The sequence below is a fragment of the Sturnira hondurensis genome, unplaced genomic scaffold, assembly GCF_014824575.4.
Source record: "Sturnira hondurensis isolate 20B ecotype Veracruz unplaced genomic scaffold, ASM1482457v3 Scaffold0024822, whole genome shotgun sequence".
In the NCBI taxonomy this organism is placed as follows: Eukaryota; Metazoa; Chordata; class Mammalia; order Chiroptera; family Phyllostomidae; genus Sturnira; species Sturnira hondurensis.
The window spans coordinates 1-13,866 of record NW_028097453.1 but is presented as its reverse complement, the minus strand read 5'-3'; the positions used below and the strand labels follow the sequence as shown (position 1 = coordinate 13,866).

Here is a 13,866-nt window from a genome sequence, read left to right as displayed (position 1 = left end):
CAGAGGAGATCCTAACCCATCATCCTCTGGGCTTCCTGGAGCTGCCTGGAGCCCTAGAAACAAAGTAACCCTCTAGGACCAGAAATAAAAGTGGTTTAGCCCAGTGCTCCCCAGATCACTCAGTAAAGACTGAAATAAGGTGAGGGACTGCGTGCACGTCCAAGTTCAGCGGAACTAACGCAAGCTATGCTATTAGACCTAGCTTTGAACCCCAGGCTGCAGCTCCTAAGAACTTGAGAGCCTGGAATGGCCAGCCACCCAACTCCTCCGGGCCTACCTTATTTCCTTCTGTACAATGGGCAGAAAATCTACTTCACCAAGTTGTGAAGCTTACATTGGAATAAACTAGCTAAGATATGTGAAATACCAAGATGATGGCCTGGCGTATCATAAGTGCTCAACAAATGTCAGTCTTATGGGAGGGGCAAAGGGGGAGAATTGAGACAATTATAATAACATAAACAATAAAAAATATTTAACATGCAAAAAATGTTAGTCTTATACTTGAGGTTAATTTATAGCTGGCTTTTTGCTATCTTGGGAGGAGAGATTAAGGCATTATTAACTTTTCAGTCCTGGTTAATTTATAGCTGGCTTTTTGCTATCTTGGGAGGAGAGATTAAGGCATTATTAACTTTTCAGTCCTGTGCATTGTACTTTTCCCCCTTTCTTCTTTCTACTAAAATGTTCTTTTAAGCCCTGGCTGGTGTAGCTCAGTGGATTGAGCTTGGGCTGCAAACCAGAGGGTCGCGGGTTCCATGCCCTGTCAGGGCACATGCCTGGGTTGCGGGCCAGGTCCCCAGTGCAGGGGTGTGTGTGAGACACATTGATGTGTTGATATTTCTCTCTCCTTCTCCTTTTCCTCCCCTCTCTCTAAAAATTAATTTTTTAAAAAAGCCCCAATATTGCTTCACCCAGAACAATGGAGAAAGCCCACACCGCAGCGAGAGAGGAAGGGGCTTCGGGTCCTGAGCAGCCATGTTGTGTAGACCCCAGGGGCCAGGAGGAAGCCTCCTGCCCACACACCAACAGCATGCACACGGAAGGCAGCGATTCCTTGATGGTCACAGTCTTACCCACCTTCCCTCGGCCCCCATCCCCCATCCTACATAAATATTCATAGCGTGAATCTTACTCGCCCCAGGTCACCAGGGCCCTCACCACTTGAGAGACCCGTGTGCTTCCCTCCCCCACTGGCACCACTGACAGAGTAGCTCCCACCCACATATAGCGCAGAGCTGCAACCCCAGGACCCCCAGCGCGCGCCGCGCCCTTCGCAGATGCCCCCTTGGGAGCGCTGGGCCCAACCCCCAGGATCTACAGAAATCACGCCTGCGCGTGGCCCTGTGGTCGTGCGTTAGAAGGCAGACCAAGACGGTGGGGGCGGGGCGAGGGCACTCACGTTGGCCCCGCCCCCCTCGGGTCAGATATAAAGCCCCGCCCGTTGGCGCTCTCGTCTCCAGTCCCAGAGGGCCCGGGAGTAGCCCCGTCATGTCTTCGTCTAAGTCTAAGTCGGCTGTGGTTCTGGGTTACTGGGATATTCGCGGGGTGAGTACCATGTCGACGACCGAGCCACTGGATCAGGGAGATGGACGCAAAAGCGGCTGGGGGCTCGGGGCCAGGCGTCTACAGAGAAGGGGCCCTCCTCGGAGCCAAGCCCCCCTCGCTGCGCTGCGAGACCCTGCGGAGTTTCCCAGACTGAGGGGCCAGCCCTGCCCCCCCTCTGGGATCCCGGGGGTGGCTCAGCAACCAACTCGTCAAGGGTCTCGGCAGTCCCGGGGCGGGTTGGGGGTTGGGGTCGGTGGGAGCTGCGCAGGCGCTGACTGGGGTTATTCTCCCCAGCTGGCGCACGCCATCCGCATGCTCCTGGAGTTCACAGGTACCAACTACGAGGAGAAACGGTACACGTGCGGGGAAGGTAAGGCTGCTCTGGGTGCCAGTGGGCCGCCGAGCTCAGCCATGCGGGCCCTCCAACAGTTTTTGTCTTTTGTGCCCTGGGGGTGGCATCACTTCAGAGTCCAGTGGGACTAGTGTCCCTGTTACCTGGAAGATCTCTGCTCTGTCCTGTGTTGGAAGAGAGCATCCTTTACCTGGAGCTGAGATTCACCCTCTGCCGTAGCCCAACCCCATCCTCACTTACCCAAATAGGCCCCAGGGATGATAGGATTAAGCTTTGGGGGCCTGGGAGCCTGAGCCCTCTGGACTAGGTTATTTCTTTAGATCTTTGCACTGCCCTCAGCGGGGGTCTTAAGGACGTTGGGTCCTGCTTGATTCTCTCTTACAGCTCCTGACTATGATAGAAGCCAATGGCTGGATGTGAAATTCAAGCTAGACCTGGACTTTCCTAACGTAGGTGGTTTAGCGAAAAGGGGGTTGGCTGCGGAGGGAAGGCTGTGAAGTATATCCTTGCTTCTTCCCTTTCTGGTCTGGGGGGATTTAGAATATAGCCTCTTCACCTGGATAGAATAAATAGAATTCAGGGGTTCGTGAACTTGAGCAGAGAAAAGTACATTTTCATTTCCACCAACGACTAACTGAAAGTTAACAGCTCCTTCTATCATGAATCTGAGCAGTAAGTGACACTGGTTATTAGCCATGTCTGTGACTGTCACTAGTAGAAATCAGGTATTTTTGTGTTGCATTGGATGTGTTGTAGCTATTGTAGTAAATACTCACGTTCATCATACTTTGAAATTGAGGCAGCTATTATAACTGCTTTTTTTAAAAGATTTTGTTTATTTAATTTTAGAGAGGGGAAAGGAGAGAGAAAGAGAGGGAGAGAAACATCAATGTTGCGTCCCTACTGGGGACCTGGCCTGCAACCCAGGCATGTGCCCTGACTGGGAATCAAACCCCACAGCCTTTTGGTTCCCAGGCCCGCGCTCAATCCACTGAGCTATGCCAGCCAGGGCTATACCTGCTTTTCCTTTAATTCACTGATAGCCACTGACTACTGTTACAATTTTGTTTAATATTTTTATAAATTGTGTAAACATATGTAATTTGCCTTAAGCATTTAAAAACCTTATTCTGACCTGGCTGGTGTGGCTCAGTGGATTGAGCACCAGCCTTCTAACCAAAGGGTCGCCAGTTCGATTTCCAGTTGGGGCACATGCCTGGGTTGCAGGCCAGGCCCCCAGTGTGGGCCACGTGAGAGACCACCACACACTGATGCTTCTCTTCCTTTCTTTCTCCTTCCCTTCCCCTCTGTCTAAAAAAGTAATAAAATCTTAAAAAAATAAAATCCTTATTCTGCAAAAGGGTACATGACAGGCACACACACATACCCACAGAGAGATTAAGAACCCCCGTCTAAATTCATGTGGGGAGTCAGTCACTACCTTCTACTTAACTCCTTCCTCCTAACACAGCACCTTCTCTCCCCTGTGCACTTCCCTGCAAGTCCCACCTTCCCCAGCAGAGAGTCAGGCTGATCATTTGACCTGTCCTTTTCCTTCCAGCTGCCCTACCTCTTGGACGGTAAGAACAAGATCACCCAGAGCAATGCCATCTTGCGCTATATCGCCCGCAAGCACAATATGTGTGAGTGGGGTAGGACAGGTGAGGGGGACAGGGCTGGGTGCTCACCTGGGCGTGGACATGCCAAGCGTGATTCCTTGTTGTTCGCCCTACAGGTGGTGACACTGAAGAAGAAAGGATCCGAGTGGACATCCTGGAGAACCAGGTGATGGATTTCCGCCTGCAGCTGGCTCGCATCTGCTACAACTCTGACCATGTGAGTTTCCCTAGCAGGCAGGCATCCAGGAAAGGGAGCTTTTGGGAACCCGAGGTTGATTCTCCATTCTTCTGCTGCCGCCTTCCCCCCAACCTGACCTGTCAGGATAGAACCGAACCCTTATTTTGTGTGTTGGGGGGGGTTTGTTGGTGGTCGTGTTTGTTTTGTGGGGGGGGGGGTTGTGTTGGTCCCTCTTCCCTTTCAAACCCCTCCGTTCCGTGCTGCCACCCCTACCTGAGGCAGTGAGAGGAAGGCACCTGGAGAAGGGGCACTCAGTGTCCATCGCGGGCCCGGGCCCTGGTTTGCCGGGAGCGTGGTGGCAGCCCTTCTGGCTCTCTCCCAGGAAAAACTGAAGCCTCAGTACCTGGACCAGCTACCTGGACAACTGAAACAGTTCTCCTTGTTCCTGGGGAAGTTCTCATGGTTTGCAGGGGAAAAGGTAGGGAGAGAGGAAGGGGAGAGGGTACCTTTCTCTCCGTGCAGGTGCTCGTGCGCCCCAGACCTCACCGTCTCTCTCCCTCTAGCTCACCTTTGTGGATTTCCTCGCCTATGATGTCTTGGATCAGAACCGCATGTTTGAGTCCAAGTGCCTGGACGAATTTCCCAATCTGAAGGCTTTCATGTGCCGTTTTGAGGTAATGGATGTTCCCTGCAGCTTTTTCTACAAAACATAGGCCCCCCTGGGCCTAAAGGGACCAGTGATTGGACATCTTCAAACCGATAAGTCTTGGGAGGGGCCTGGCTTCTGGACCCGACAGGTGCTATCCACAGGAGAGGGTGGGGAGGACCGGCAGCGTGTGAAGGCCACTGGTTTGAAATGGGTCTGTGGGGCAGCACCGGTCCTTATGAGGTGTGGTGTGCTTTCCCTTCAGGCTTTGGAGAAGATCGCTGCCTACATGCAGTCTGACCGCTTCTTCAAGATGCCCATCAACAACAAGATGGCCTTGTGGGGCAATAAGAGAGTGTGCTGAGCTCGGGCCGACTGCCACTGCGTCTGTGCCTTCCTGCTTTCAGGGGGCCCGTGTGCTTCCTTCTCTGCTCTTTTCAATAAATAGCACTTAGGCTGCTGGTGTCCTGCTGGATTTCTGTTGGGTGTAAAGGCCGGAGGAGGGGGAGATGTGGGGGTTTCCCAAGATAAGATCCAGTCCCCGTGACACTGATACCCCCACAAAGATGGGCAAGGTTTGGGAAAGCAACAGGCATTTCTGTCTGGGGAGCTCACACATTGGTATAACTACTTCGGAGAACAATTTGTCAGCGTCTTCTAAAAAATCAAGTTACGTCCTGTGACCCAGTAATTCCGTTCTATTAAACACACACACCTAAGGTTACGCTAAGATTGTAGGTGGTTTGTAGTAACAAGTGGCATTCACATACTTGCCCATCAATACCACGGGGTACCAGATGGCAATGCAAGAGAAACTGAACTCTGAGCTAACATGGAAGATCCCCAAGACACTGATGTTTTTAAGTTAGGTTGCAGATTAGGACGTACAATACAAAACCGTGTTTTAAGAAGGGGAACCTCGAGGTAAGCGTTTTCTGTAGGTACGTTTGTATGTGTGAGATGCAGGGAACTGGGTCTGACCCACCAGCCAGGCTCCAGGGAGGAGGCCAAAGGACACCTTGGAGCAAGGCTGTGCACCTTCATTCAGCTGGGGGAGTGCGCCTTCCCGAGTTACTTTGTAACAGGAACCAGTTTAAGAAAGGAAAGCAGCCCTGGCTGGTGTAGCTCAGTGGATTGAGCGCGGGCCTGCACATCACACGATCGCAGTTCGATGCCCAGTCAGGGCACATGCCTGGGTTGCAGGCCAGTTCCCAGCAGGGGACGCATGAGAGGCAACCATACATTGATATTTCTCTCCCTCTCTCCTTCTCTTCCTCTCTAAAGATAAATAAAAAATATTTTTTTTTAAAAAGAAAGCAAACGGAAGGGAAGCTGACTCCTGCAGAGGCTACTCTGGCTCCGCTCCACGTGCAGAGTGAAGTCTTCCAGTAGAGGGCCACATTGCTGTCCCGTGTGACCTGGAGCCAAGGCTCTCTCCAGGGAGGGAGGGCTGAGGGCTGAGTGGCCAGGGGACCAGGTGACAGGAGGGCCGCCTCAGGAGGGGCTAGTACAAAAAGCAGTTCGACTCCCACCTTTTCCCACCAGCAAGAGGTACGAGGCGGGAGTTTCCCTCCTCTGATGACTATGGAGGTGAGTTTCCATAGTGCGAGCCAGTGAGACGTGCCTTAAGGGAAGCCCTTGCAGACCTGGGGAGGGAGGAAGTCGGGGGAGGGAGGGAGTGGGGGCGGCAGAGAGGATATGCCCGGGAACCTGAAAGGAAATGTAAGGATATCCCCACTACTCTAGCAACGTGAACACATATCTCACAGTTTCTGTGGGTTAGGAGCACACAGCTGCACGGGGGTTCCCTGCTTCGGGGTCTCACCTGAAAGCTGAGGTCAGCGCATCAGCCAGGGCTCTGGTCTCATCTCAAGGCTCCACTGGGGAGGGGTCCGTTTTCCAAGTTCATGGGACTGTCAGCAGAACTCTAGATCCTCGGCCTTCTGGGCAGGGGGCTTCGGGTTCCTGCTGGCTGTCAGCTGAAGGCCGCCCTCGTTTCTTGCAAGGGGCACCTCTTGCTTCATCAAAAGCGGCAGGGGGAGGACCTCCCAGGAAGACACTACAATCCTACGCCATGGAATGGAAACGACCTCTCATCGCCTTTGCTGTTTCCCATCAGAAGCAAATCGCTGGTCCTGCTCACCCGCAAGGGAGGGAGAGGGTTTCCTAGGGGCCTGAGTACCTGTGAAGTTTACAGGAATAGGGATAGTAATGGCCCCCTAAAAAATTAGATATTTATAATCCAGGGAACTCCAAATTACAAGAGACTATTTTTCAGGTGAACGAAAGTTAGAAGTTTACAAAGATTGGCAAGGTTTGGGAAAGCAACAGGCATTTCCATCTGGGGAGCTCACACACTGGTATAACTACTTCAGAGAACAATTTGTCAGTATCTTCTAAAAAGTCAAGTTTAGGTGGGCTTACAGGGGTCCGTCCTATCGACCCAGGGAACAAGGCACGGAAACAGGAAATCGGCCCCGCAGTCCTCTGTGAGAAGGATCTGGGAAAGACAGCCACGTGGCAACCGGAAGGGAGAGGTTTAAAAAGCGTACATCCGTCCACAGGTGAAGTGTATAGCATGTAAATCTCAGCTAGAAAGAAACAAATCACATGCTCCAAGTTTTTCTAGTAATTACATTTGTGAGCGGAAAATCCACTCGGTGACAATAGTATACTAGTGTTGGGTTTGTGCAAACAGTATCAATGAGAACTTAAAAAAAAAACCAACTTGCGATAGAAGCAGTTCCCCCAGAAGTATTAGAGATACTCATTTGTATTCATTGTTGCAGGTTGAGCAACCCGGTTAAGGTATTTCCAGTTCAGAAGGCCCTGGACTCCAGAACAATTGTTGCAACATTATTCCACAGAGGGGATGGGGCGGTGGGGACTACTGACATGCACAAATGTGGGTCTGCCTCGTGAGCCAGCTTGAGGGCTCGAACACCCGGCACCTGGCCTTCGAACAGAAATGGCATGTGGCTTGTCCTTCGGCAGCAGGACAGGGTTGAACGGTGAGCCACGCGGGTATAAAGGAGTTCGGGGAGGGTCCCGAGACCAGCAAAGGACTGCTTGGATGGACAGTGGTGTCGTGTGAGACCATGGTCTGGTTTAGGCCACAGTGAAAAAAAATTTTTCTGGAAACCAACAGGCTAGGCTCTCTGGGGATTTTCAATGAAAATACTTACAGGTGATTCACACTGTGAGACTTAAATTCAGAACAAAAGACTAAACGGATGTGCGTGTATTTGAATTTCAAGTGGGTAGGTGCAGCTCTGTGGGCCCACACGGAGCCAGGGGGCCAGCCTGAGGCTATTGGGAGAGAGTGTTTCCCACGGTGCAAAGGAATGGAATTCCATCGAACAGGATCATGTTCGCGTAGTGTTAGAAGTCTGAGGAAAATTAGGAGGTGTCTGTATTTTATTTCCTAGGTTGGAGTGTTTGCATTGTATTAACAGTCTTTTGAACCGTGACTGAAACCCGATCTGCTGCCTTCCAATGTTTGTTTCAAGTGGAAAGAGCCCCAGGAAAAGGTGGAGGCTTTCCCCACCAGGGCTCTGCCTTACTGGGGGATTGTCTGGGCTAACCTGCAAAGTGCAGTCCTATGGGAGCAGCCAGAACTGATTACATAAGAACATGACACTTCGCATGGACAGAAGCGGTTGTTCGGGAACCCATGAGGCCCGGCCCCTCTGAGTCTCTGCTTCCACGTCTTGAGTCTCCATGTGGCAGCAGGCAGGTCTCTCTGTGTCTGTCAGCAATAAAGGTTTCACTCGCCGTGTCACGAGAGTTAGGAAAACACAGGCTAATACAGTGGAACGACAGTAAACCTGAAAGTGGGGTCACCAGGGGGACGGAGACCAGAGCCGATCCAGAGGCTGGCTGATAGCGATAAAAATAAAAGCCTTAGTTGCAACATCTCTACTGGATCGTCTCGCCGAAGGAGGGCATCCCACAAGCCCCGGGAGCAACGCAGCGTTGCTCGAAGGTTACGAGCTTCCCTCTGCATGGCGGAGCTCACCTGATCTCCCCTTTCCCGACTCCCGCTTCCTTACCACTGCCCATAGGGCGACCCGGGGGGTGGGGTGAGGGGGGCATCACGGACATCATGCTTTGTTCTGTGGTTTACAGAATACCGATCTGAATGTCACCCAGAGACTCCCAAACTTGGAAGTCGGCTCAGGAGTTGATGATTCTTCAGTTTGTTCCTACCTGGGGCAGAGGAGAGGGGAGGGGTCCGTTTTCCAAGTTCATGGGACTGTCAGCAGAACTCTAGATCCTCGGCCTTCTGGGCAGGGGGCTTCGGGTTCCTGCNTGACACTTCGCATGGACAGAAGCGGTTGTTCGGGAACCCATGAGGCCCGGCCCCTCTGAGTCTCTGCTTCCATGTCTTGAGTCTCCATGTGGCAGCAGGCAGGTCTCTCTGTGTCTGTCAGCAATAAAGGTTTCACTCACCGTGTCACGAGAGTTAGGAAAACACAGGCTAATACAGTGGAACGACAGTAAACCTGAAAGTGGGGTCACCAGGGGGACGGAGACCAGAGCCGATCCAGAGGCTGGCTGATAGCGATAAAAATAAAAGCCTTAGTTGCAACATCTCTACTGGATCGTCTCGCCGAAGGAGGGCATCCCACAAGCCCCGGGAGCAACGCAGCGTTGCTCGAAGGTTACGAGCTTCCCTCTGCATGGCGGAGCTCACCTGACCTCCCCTTTCCCGACTCCCACTTCCTTACCACTGCCCATAGGGCGACCCGGGGGGTGGGGTGAGGGGGGCATCACGGACATCATGCTTTGTTCTGTGGTTTTCAGAATACCGATCTGAATGTCACCCAGAGACTCCCAAACTTGGAAGTCGGCTCAGGAGTTGACGATTCTTCAGTTTGTTCCTACCTGGGGCAGAGGAGGGCGGATGTGGTTCTGTTTGGGCAGGCGTGGTGGCTGCGTTGTGTTAGGTGGGAGCGATGTCTGGTGGGGGCTGTGGTGGCGATTGTCTGGAAGAGCTCCCGCGGGAAAGAACCCGTCTCAGGTGGGCATCTCTCCTCTGCATCTTTGAAGCGTGCCTGACAGGCGGGGAATTTCGTTTTAAGTCTACAAGGTACCAGACTGCTTATCTGGCTCTCAGCGTTCACCTCCCCATTTTCTCGCTGTTCCCGAGTCTCCATTTCCGCTGTGCATGTTATTGCCCAAGCAAAAGATGTCATTTCCATTCTGATTTAGCTCTAGCCACTGAGATACAAGTAGAAATGCTCTAGGTTACTTCCAGGAAGTTTCCTTAAGAAGGGAAGAACAGCCTCCAAAGAGGAATGGCCTCTTTCGGCCTCCTGCTGTTTGACATGCAGAGGTGAAGGGGCTCCAGCAGCCACTTTGTGCTATGAGGTGTCAGAGGAGGAAGCCCGCATGCTGAGGGTGAGGGAGCAGAAAGTTAAAAAGCTGTGCCCTTGAGGCTACCATGAAGCTGACATTACTGGGGATTCACTGTCTCCTTCCAGATCTTTCCTTACAAGAGAAAAAAAGCTTCTGTTCTATTAAGCCACTGTTACTACTTAGCCATACCTACCAGAACTTAATCCTCACTAACTGGCTTCCTCTTCTAGCCTCGCTGTGGCTCAGGCTCAGGCCGGGGACCTGGGCTCTATGAACGGCACTTAGGGGCACAGGACTTCGGTCTTCACGAAGCAGGCCCTGAGGATTTGTTTTCTGGCAGGGCCAGGACATGGGAGGCAGCTGTGGTGACATACTCGCACCCAGCATCCCATGCCGGGCACAGGACCTGGGGTGCCTGTGCCCAGCCATGGCTGTGCGGTGTTCTCTAGAACAATCCCACATGTGGTTAGGCTCACTCCCTGGCGGCCCAGCCTCCAGGGCCAACCCCCTGTCCTCCCAGGGACTCCACAAGCTACCTGATACCTACTATAAATCCCTTCCCTGTCCCAGCAGCAAGAGGGAATGAACTCTAAGTGAGGTGCCACACCTGCTGGGAGTATGTGAAAATAAGACCTTATCTTTAATGTCTTAGTCTCTCTCTCCTCCATGTTTCAAACCGCTGGCTTAACCCCACGGTTTCCTCTGGACTGGGGCTTAACTTTTCTCCCCACTTTTCCAGGTGTGGGAGTGACGGCCATGGACCACCCAAATCCTTCCTTCAAAATAGGGGTGTATGCACCCCTGTGACTAGGTAGAGCCACACATCTGAACTCACAAACAGATGGTGAACGACTGTGACATGCACACCTTCAGCCGCATTTACATAGTGGAAACTTGCTTCCTTGGGTTTTCTGTGTTTTCCTTCCCACACTCATGATACAGCTTCAACCAGGAGGTGAGGAAGGACCCCGGGGCGTGTCAGAACCACGAAAGGGAAGGAGCCGGAGTCACTGAATGACTCTGTGGAGCAGAGCTACCCCACCAGCCTGGACTCTTCCCCACGGAACAGGACGGAAGAATAAAGTTCAATTTTCTATAAGCTGCCATCTCCGGGTCTCTATCAGCTTTGCCTTTCTCTGCTGATACAATGATAACGGAGGGGTGCGGGGCAGGGAACTTGTCATTGACGGCAGGTGATGGCAGACCCATGGGGAGACACCAGTGCCTCAGGTTTGCACTGTGGGGGGGGAAGAACTGCCCTGAGCGCTGCCAGCTGAGCACTATGATGGGGCGCCAGGGAGCCCCAGATTGGATGCGCCACAGTCAGATGGTCATTTTGGTGGCCCCAGGGGCAAGGATGTACATCCTACTGTTTCTGCCCGGGACTTTCAAATGTAATTTTTTAGCCTTTATAGCTTCGACCACGGTGTTTAGCAAATCGTTTTCATTTGCCGCTGTCTTTGTTACTATGTCATCCCTCTTTTTAAAGATGGCATTCTGTTCTTTCTCTCTGTGATTATCGCTGATTCCACTTTACAGGGACTATTTAGGCTTTGCTATAGCTATGCCCTTCTAACCTGAGCTTCTTCATCAGGAGTCTGGAAAGGGCCATCTGTTTTTGAGGTTCTGCCAGGACAGATCCCCACCCATTTCACTCATTTCCGTATTGTCTGGGCAGCTTTCCCACGACCAGGGTGGGTGAGCAGATGACAGAGAGTACAGGACCCGAAAAGCCAGAAATATTTAGCGTCTGGGCCCCTGCAGAACACCCGTGCCAGCCCCTGTTCTGGGCCCGCATCTGTGCGACTGATTTCACATTTGCATTCTGTTTATCATTAATCATACAGCACCTGTCCTAGTTTCCATGATTTCTTTCTTATTCTTTTTTTAAATATTTATTTATTTACTTACTTACTTTTAGAGAGGGGGGAAGGGAAGGAGAAAGGGTGGGAGAGAAACATCAATGTGTGGTTGCCTCTCATGTGTCCCCTACGGGGGACCTGGCCTGCAACCCAGGCATGTGCCCCGACTGGGAATCGAACCAGTGACCCTTTGCTTCACAGGCCCATGCTCAATCCACTGAGCTACACCAGCCAGGGCGATTTCTTTCTTATTCTTATCCCTCCTATCCTTAAGTTAATATTTAATAAGCTTTGGCTCAACAAACTTTTATCTTACCAGTTTCATAAACTTTGATCAGTCTTGCTGAACTTTTATCAGTTTTATCTTCTTATACTAATTACTATTTGTCAGTGACTTTGAACATGATCCCCATGGCTCCCTTTTTATTGAACAACTACAAGGAGTACAGTTGCAGGCACAGACCACCTGGCACCTGTCCCACAAGGCTCCTCTCCGAATCTTCTCCTTGGACAGCTGGGTCTCCAGACCTCACTAGGGCCCGGCACCCTGGCCCAGCTGCACTCTGAGACATGTGCTGATCAGATGGCTCTCACGCGTCCTGCACATGCCTCTGCAGGTGCCCTAGCACCCAGTGCCCACACCCCTCCCGACCACACAGATCGGCTGGCCGCTGGCCCCACACGATGCTGGGCCTGCCCGGGCCTGCCCAGATTGGGTCAAGTGATTCAGAGAGCAGCTAAAGCCCATGAAATGCTGTCGTGAGAAAGAGCTAATGGCTCCTTCCCCCAGACCTGCGCCTTCCAAACCGTCTGAGCTCTGCTTTGTCTCGCCGGTGGCTGAGAGGAAGTGTATCCAGAGCCCCAAGTCCCCCGAGCGGCTACAGAGGGTACCGGGGTCGTCCTTAGAGGAAACTCGAATTTCAGGCCATTGGTGAATACACGACCAGGCAGCAAGATAGAAATCAGACATAAAAAGTCCAACAGGGTGTGGATTCACTCCTCAGTGAATCCCAGATTGGGATGAAGGGGGAAACAAGTAAAGAGGACAATGATAACACAGTGGGTTGTGTTTTATTGAGATATGTTACATGAGCACAGAGCGGGGGTATCTGCTACAGGGAGCACTTCGGGGAAAGGGTGACAGGACGGGGCCACTAGAATCCCACACCAGCAGCGTACGGCTCACCATGCCCCCTGCCCCACAAACCCTCTGAACTGCGACACAAACTACTACCAGCTCTACGGGGCTCTCCACCAATGCTGAAGTTACGCAGGGACAGAGGCACAGGAGGCCCCGCTCCTGCAGGCGCCCCACACGGAGGCACGCACGCATGAACAAAGATAGAAATAAGCAGGAAACCATACATTGCCACCTGTCCCTCTCCCTGTCACCACCCACACACAGGGCCCCACCACAGGGCCGTCCCAGACGACAGAGGGAAAAGGGACACCCCACCAAATCCCAACACAGTCAGTCCTGGGTCCAGTGTCAAGGGCATAAGCCAAGCAGGTGTGATTCGGCTTCACTTGAGGTCAGGCAGGACAGGGAGGGACGTTGCTGGGGGCCCAGGGCCTGCACCCAGGCAATAGAGGACTTCAGGGCTGGGCTGGCTAGGCTCCCCTGCTGAGCTCCACAGGCTAGGGGTCGGGTAGGGCTCCAAAACCCAGAGAAACCAGTGGAGGGGGGGTCAGTCTCATTGGCCTTAATGCAGAAGAAAAGGGAAACTTGCAGCTTAGAGAGAGCCGGGATGAGAGAGGCACTGGGAGGCAGGTAGGGGCCACTAAGGCAGCTGGAGAGAAAAGGGGTGAGGGGAAGAGGTTAAAAGAAGGAAAGGAATCAGAGCAGATGGTTCTATGTTGCAGAATCTCCAGGTGTGCCCCGCCCTCCCACCTCCTGCACTCACAGGCCCTACTTGTTGCCCCAAATGGCCATCTTGGAGTACACAGGGGTCGGGCAGAAGCGGCTGGACTTCATGTAGGCAGAGATCTTCTTCAGGCCCTGAGGCAGGGAAAGGAAGGCCAGGCATCAGGGGCTGCTGCTCCGCCCACCCTGGGCTCCCCCAGACCCACTCCAGGTACTGTGAGGTCAGCATCCTGGCAGGACCACCATCTGGGGTCAGCAGCTGGGGCACATGACAGCCTTCACGGGGTCCACACCTCCCCCGAGCTAACTCCCTAGTTTCCCAGAACTGATGTGACCCCTCAGGGAGGGTGACCACACACGAGGGTCTGGGCAGCACCAGGTGCCTTATAACCACTAGAGATCATGACCCATGTTACAGCCTGCACACACCTCCCTA

The 13,866-nt window shown here is 52.7% G+C and overlaps 1 protein-coding gene and 1 long non-coding RNA gene across 2 annotated transcripts; one reads left to right on the top strand and one right to left on the bottom strand.

Moving 5' to 3' along the window:
* The first annotated feature begins 1,443 nt into the window (after positions 1 to 1,443).
* GSTM3 (glutathione S-transferase mu 3) lies at positions 1,444 to 4,806 on the top strand. The gene is made up of 8 exons (XM_037038826.1): positions 1,444 to 1,548; positions 1,843 to 1,918; positions 2,285 to 2,349; positions 3,462 to 3,543; positions 3,636 to 3,736; positions 4,080 to 4,175; positions 4,261 to 4,371; positions 4,609 to 4,806. Exons 1-8 carry the CDS (start codon positions 1,492 to 1,494, stop codon positions 4,705 to 4,707), a joined length of 687 nt encoding a protein of 228 aa, XP_036894721.1. The 5' UTR covers positions 1,444 to 1,491; the 3' UTR covers positions 4,708 to 4,806.
* A 7,811-nt stretch (positions 4,807 to 12,617) lies between these two features.
* LOC118981947 (uncharacterized) lies at positions 12,618 to 13,852 on the bottom strand. The gene is made up of 2 exons (XR_005065439.1): positions 13,471 to 13,852; positions 12,618 to 13,356 (listed from the first exon to the last, which is right to left on the bottom strand). It is a non-coding gene; the product is annotated as an uncharacterized LOC118981947 (long non-coding RNA).
* Positions 13,853 to 13,866: the final 14 nt, after the last annotated feature.

Excerpts from the sequence above, each read along its gene's own strand:
- GSTM3 (XM_037038826.1), top strand. The coding sequence starts at position 1,492 with ATGTCTTCGTCTAAGTCTAAGTCGGCTGTGGTTCTGGGTTACTGGGAT. Across the intron at positions 2,350-3,461 it reads TAGACCTGGACTTTCCTAAC|CTGCCCTACCTCTTGGACGG; the intron begins GTAGGTGGTTTA and ends TTTTCCTTCCAG. Across the intron at positions 4,176-4,260 it reads CATGGTTTGCAGGGGAAAAG|CTCACCTTTGTGGATTTCCT; the intron begins GTAGGGAGAGAG and ends CTCTCCCTCTAG.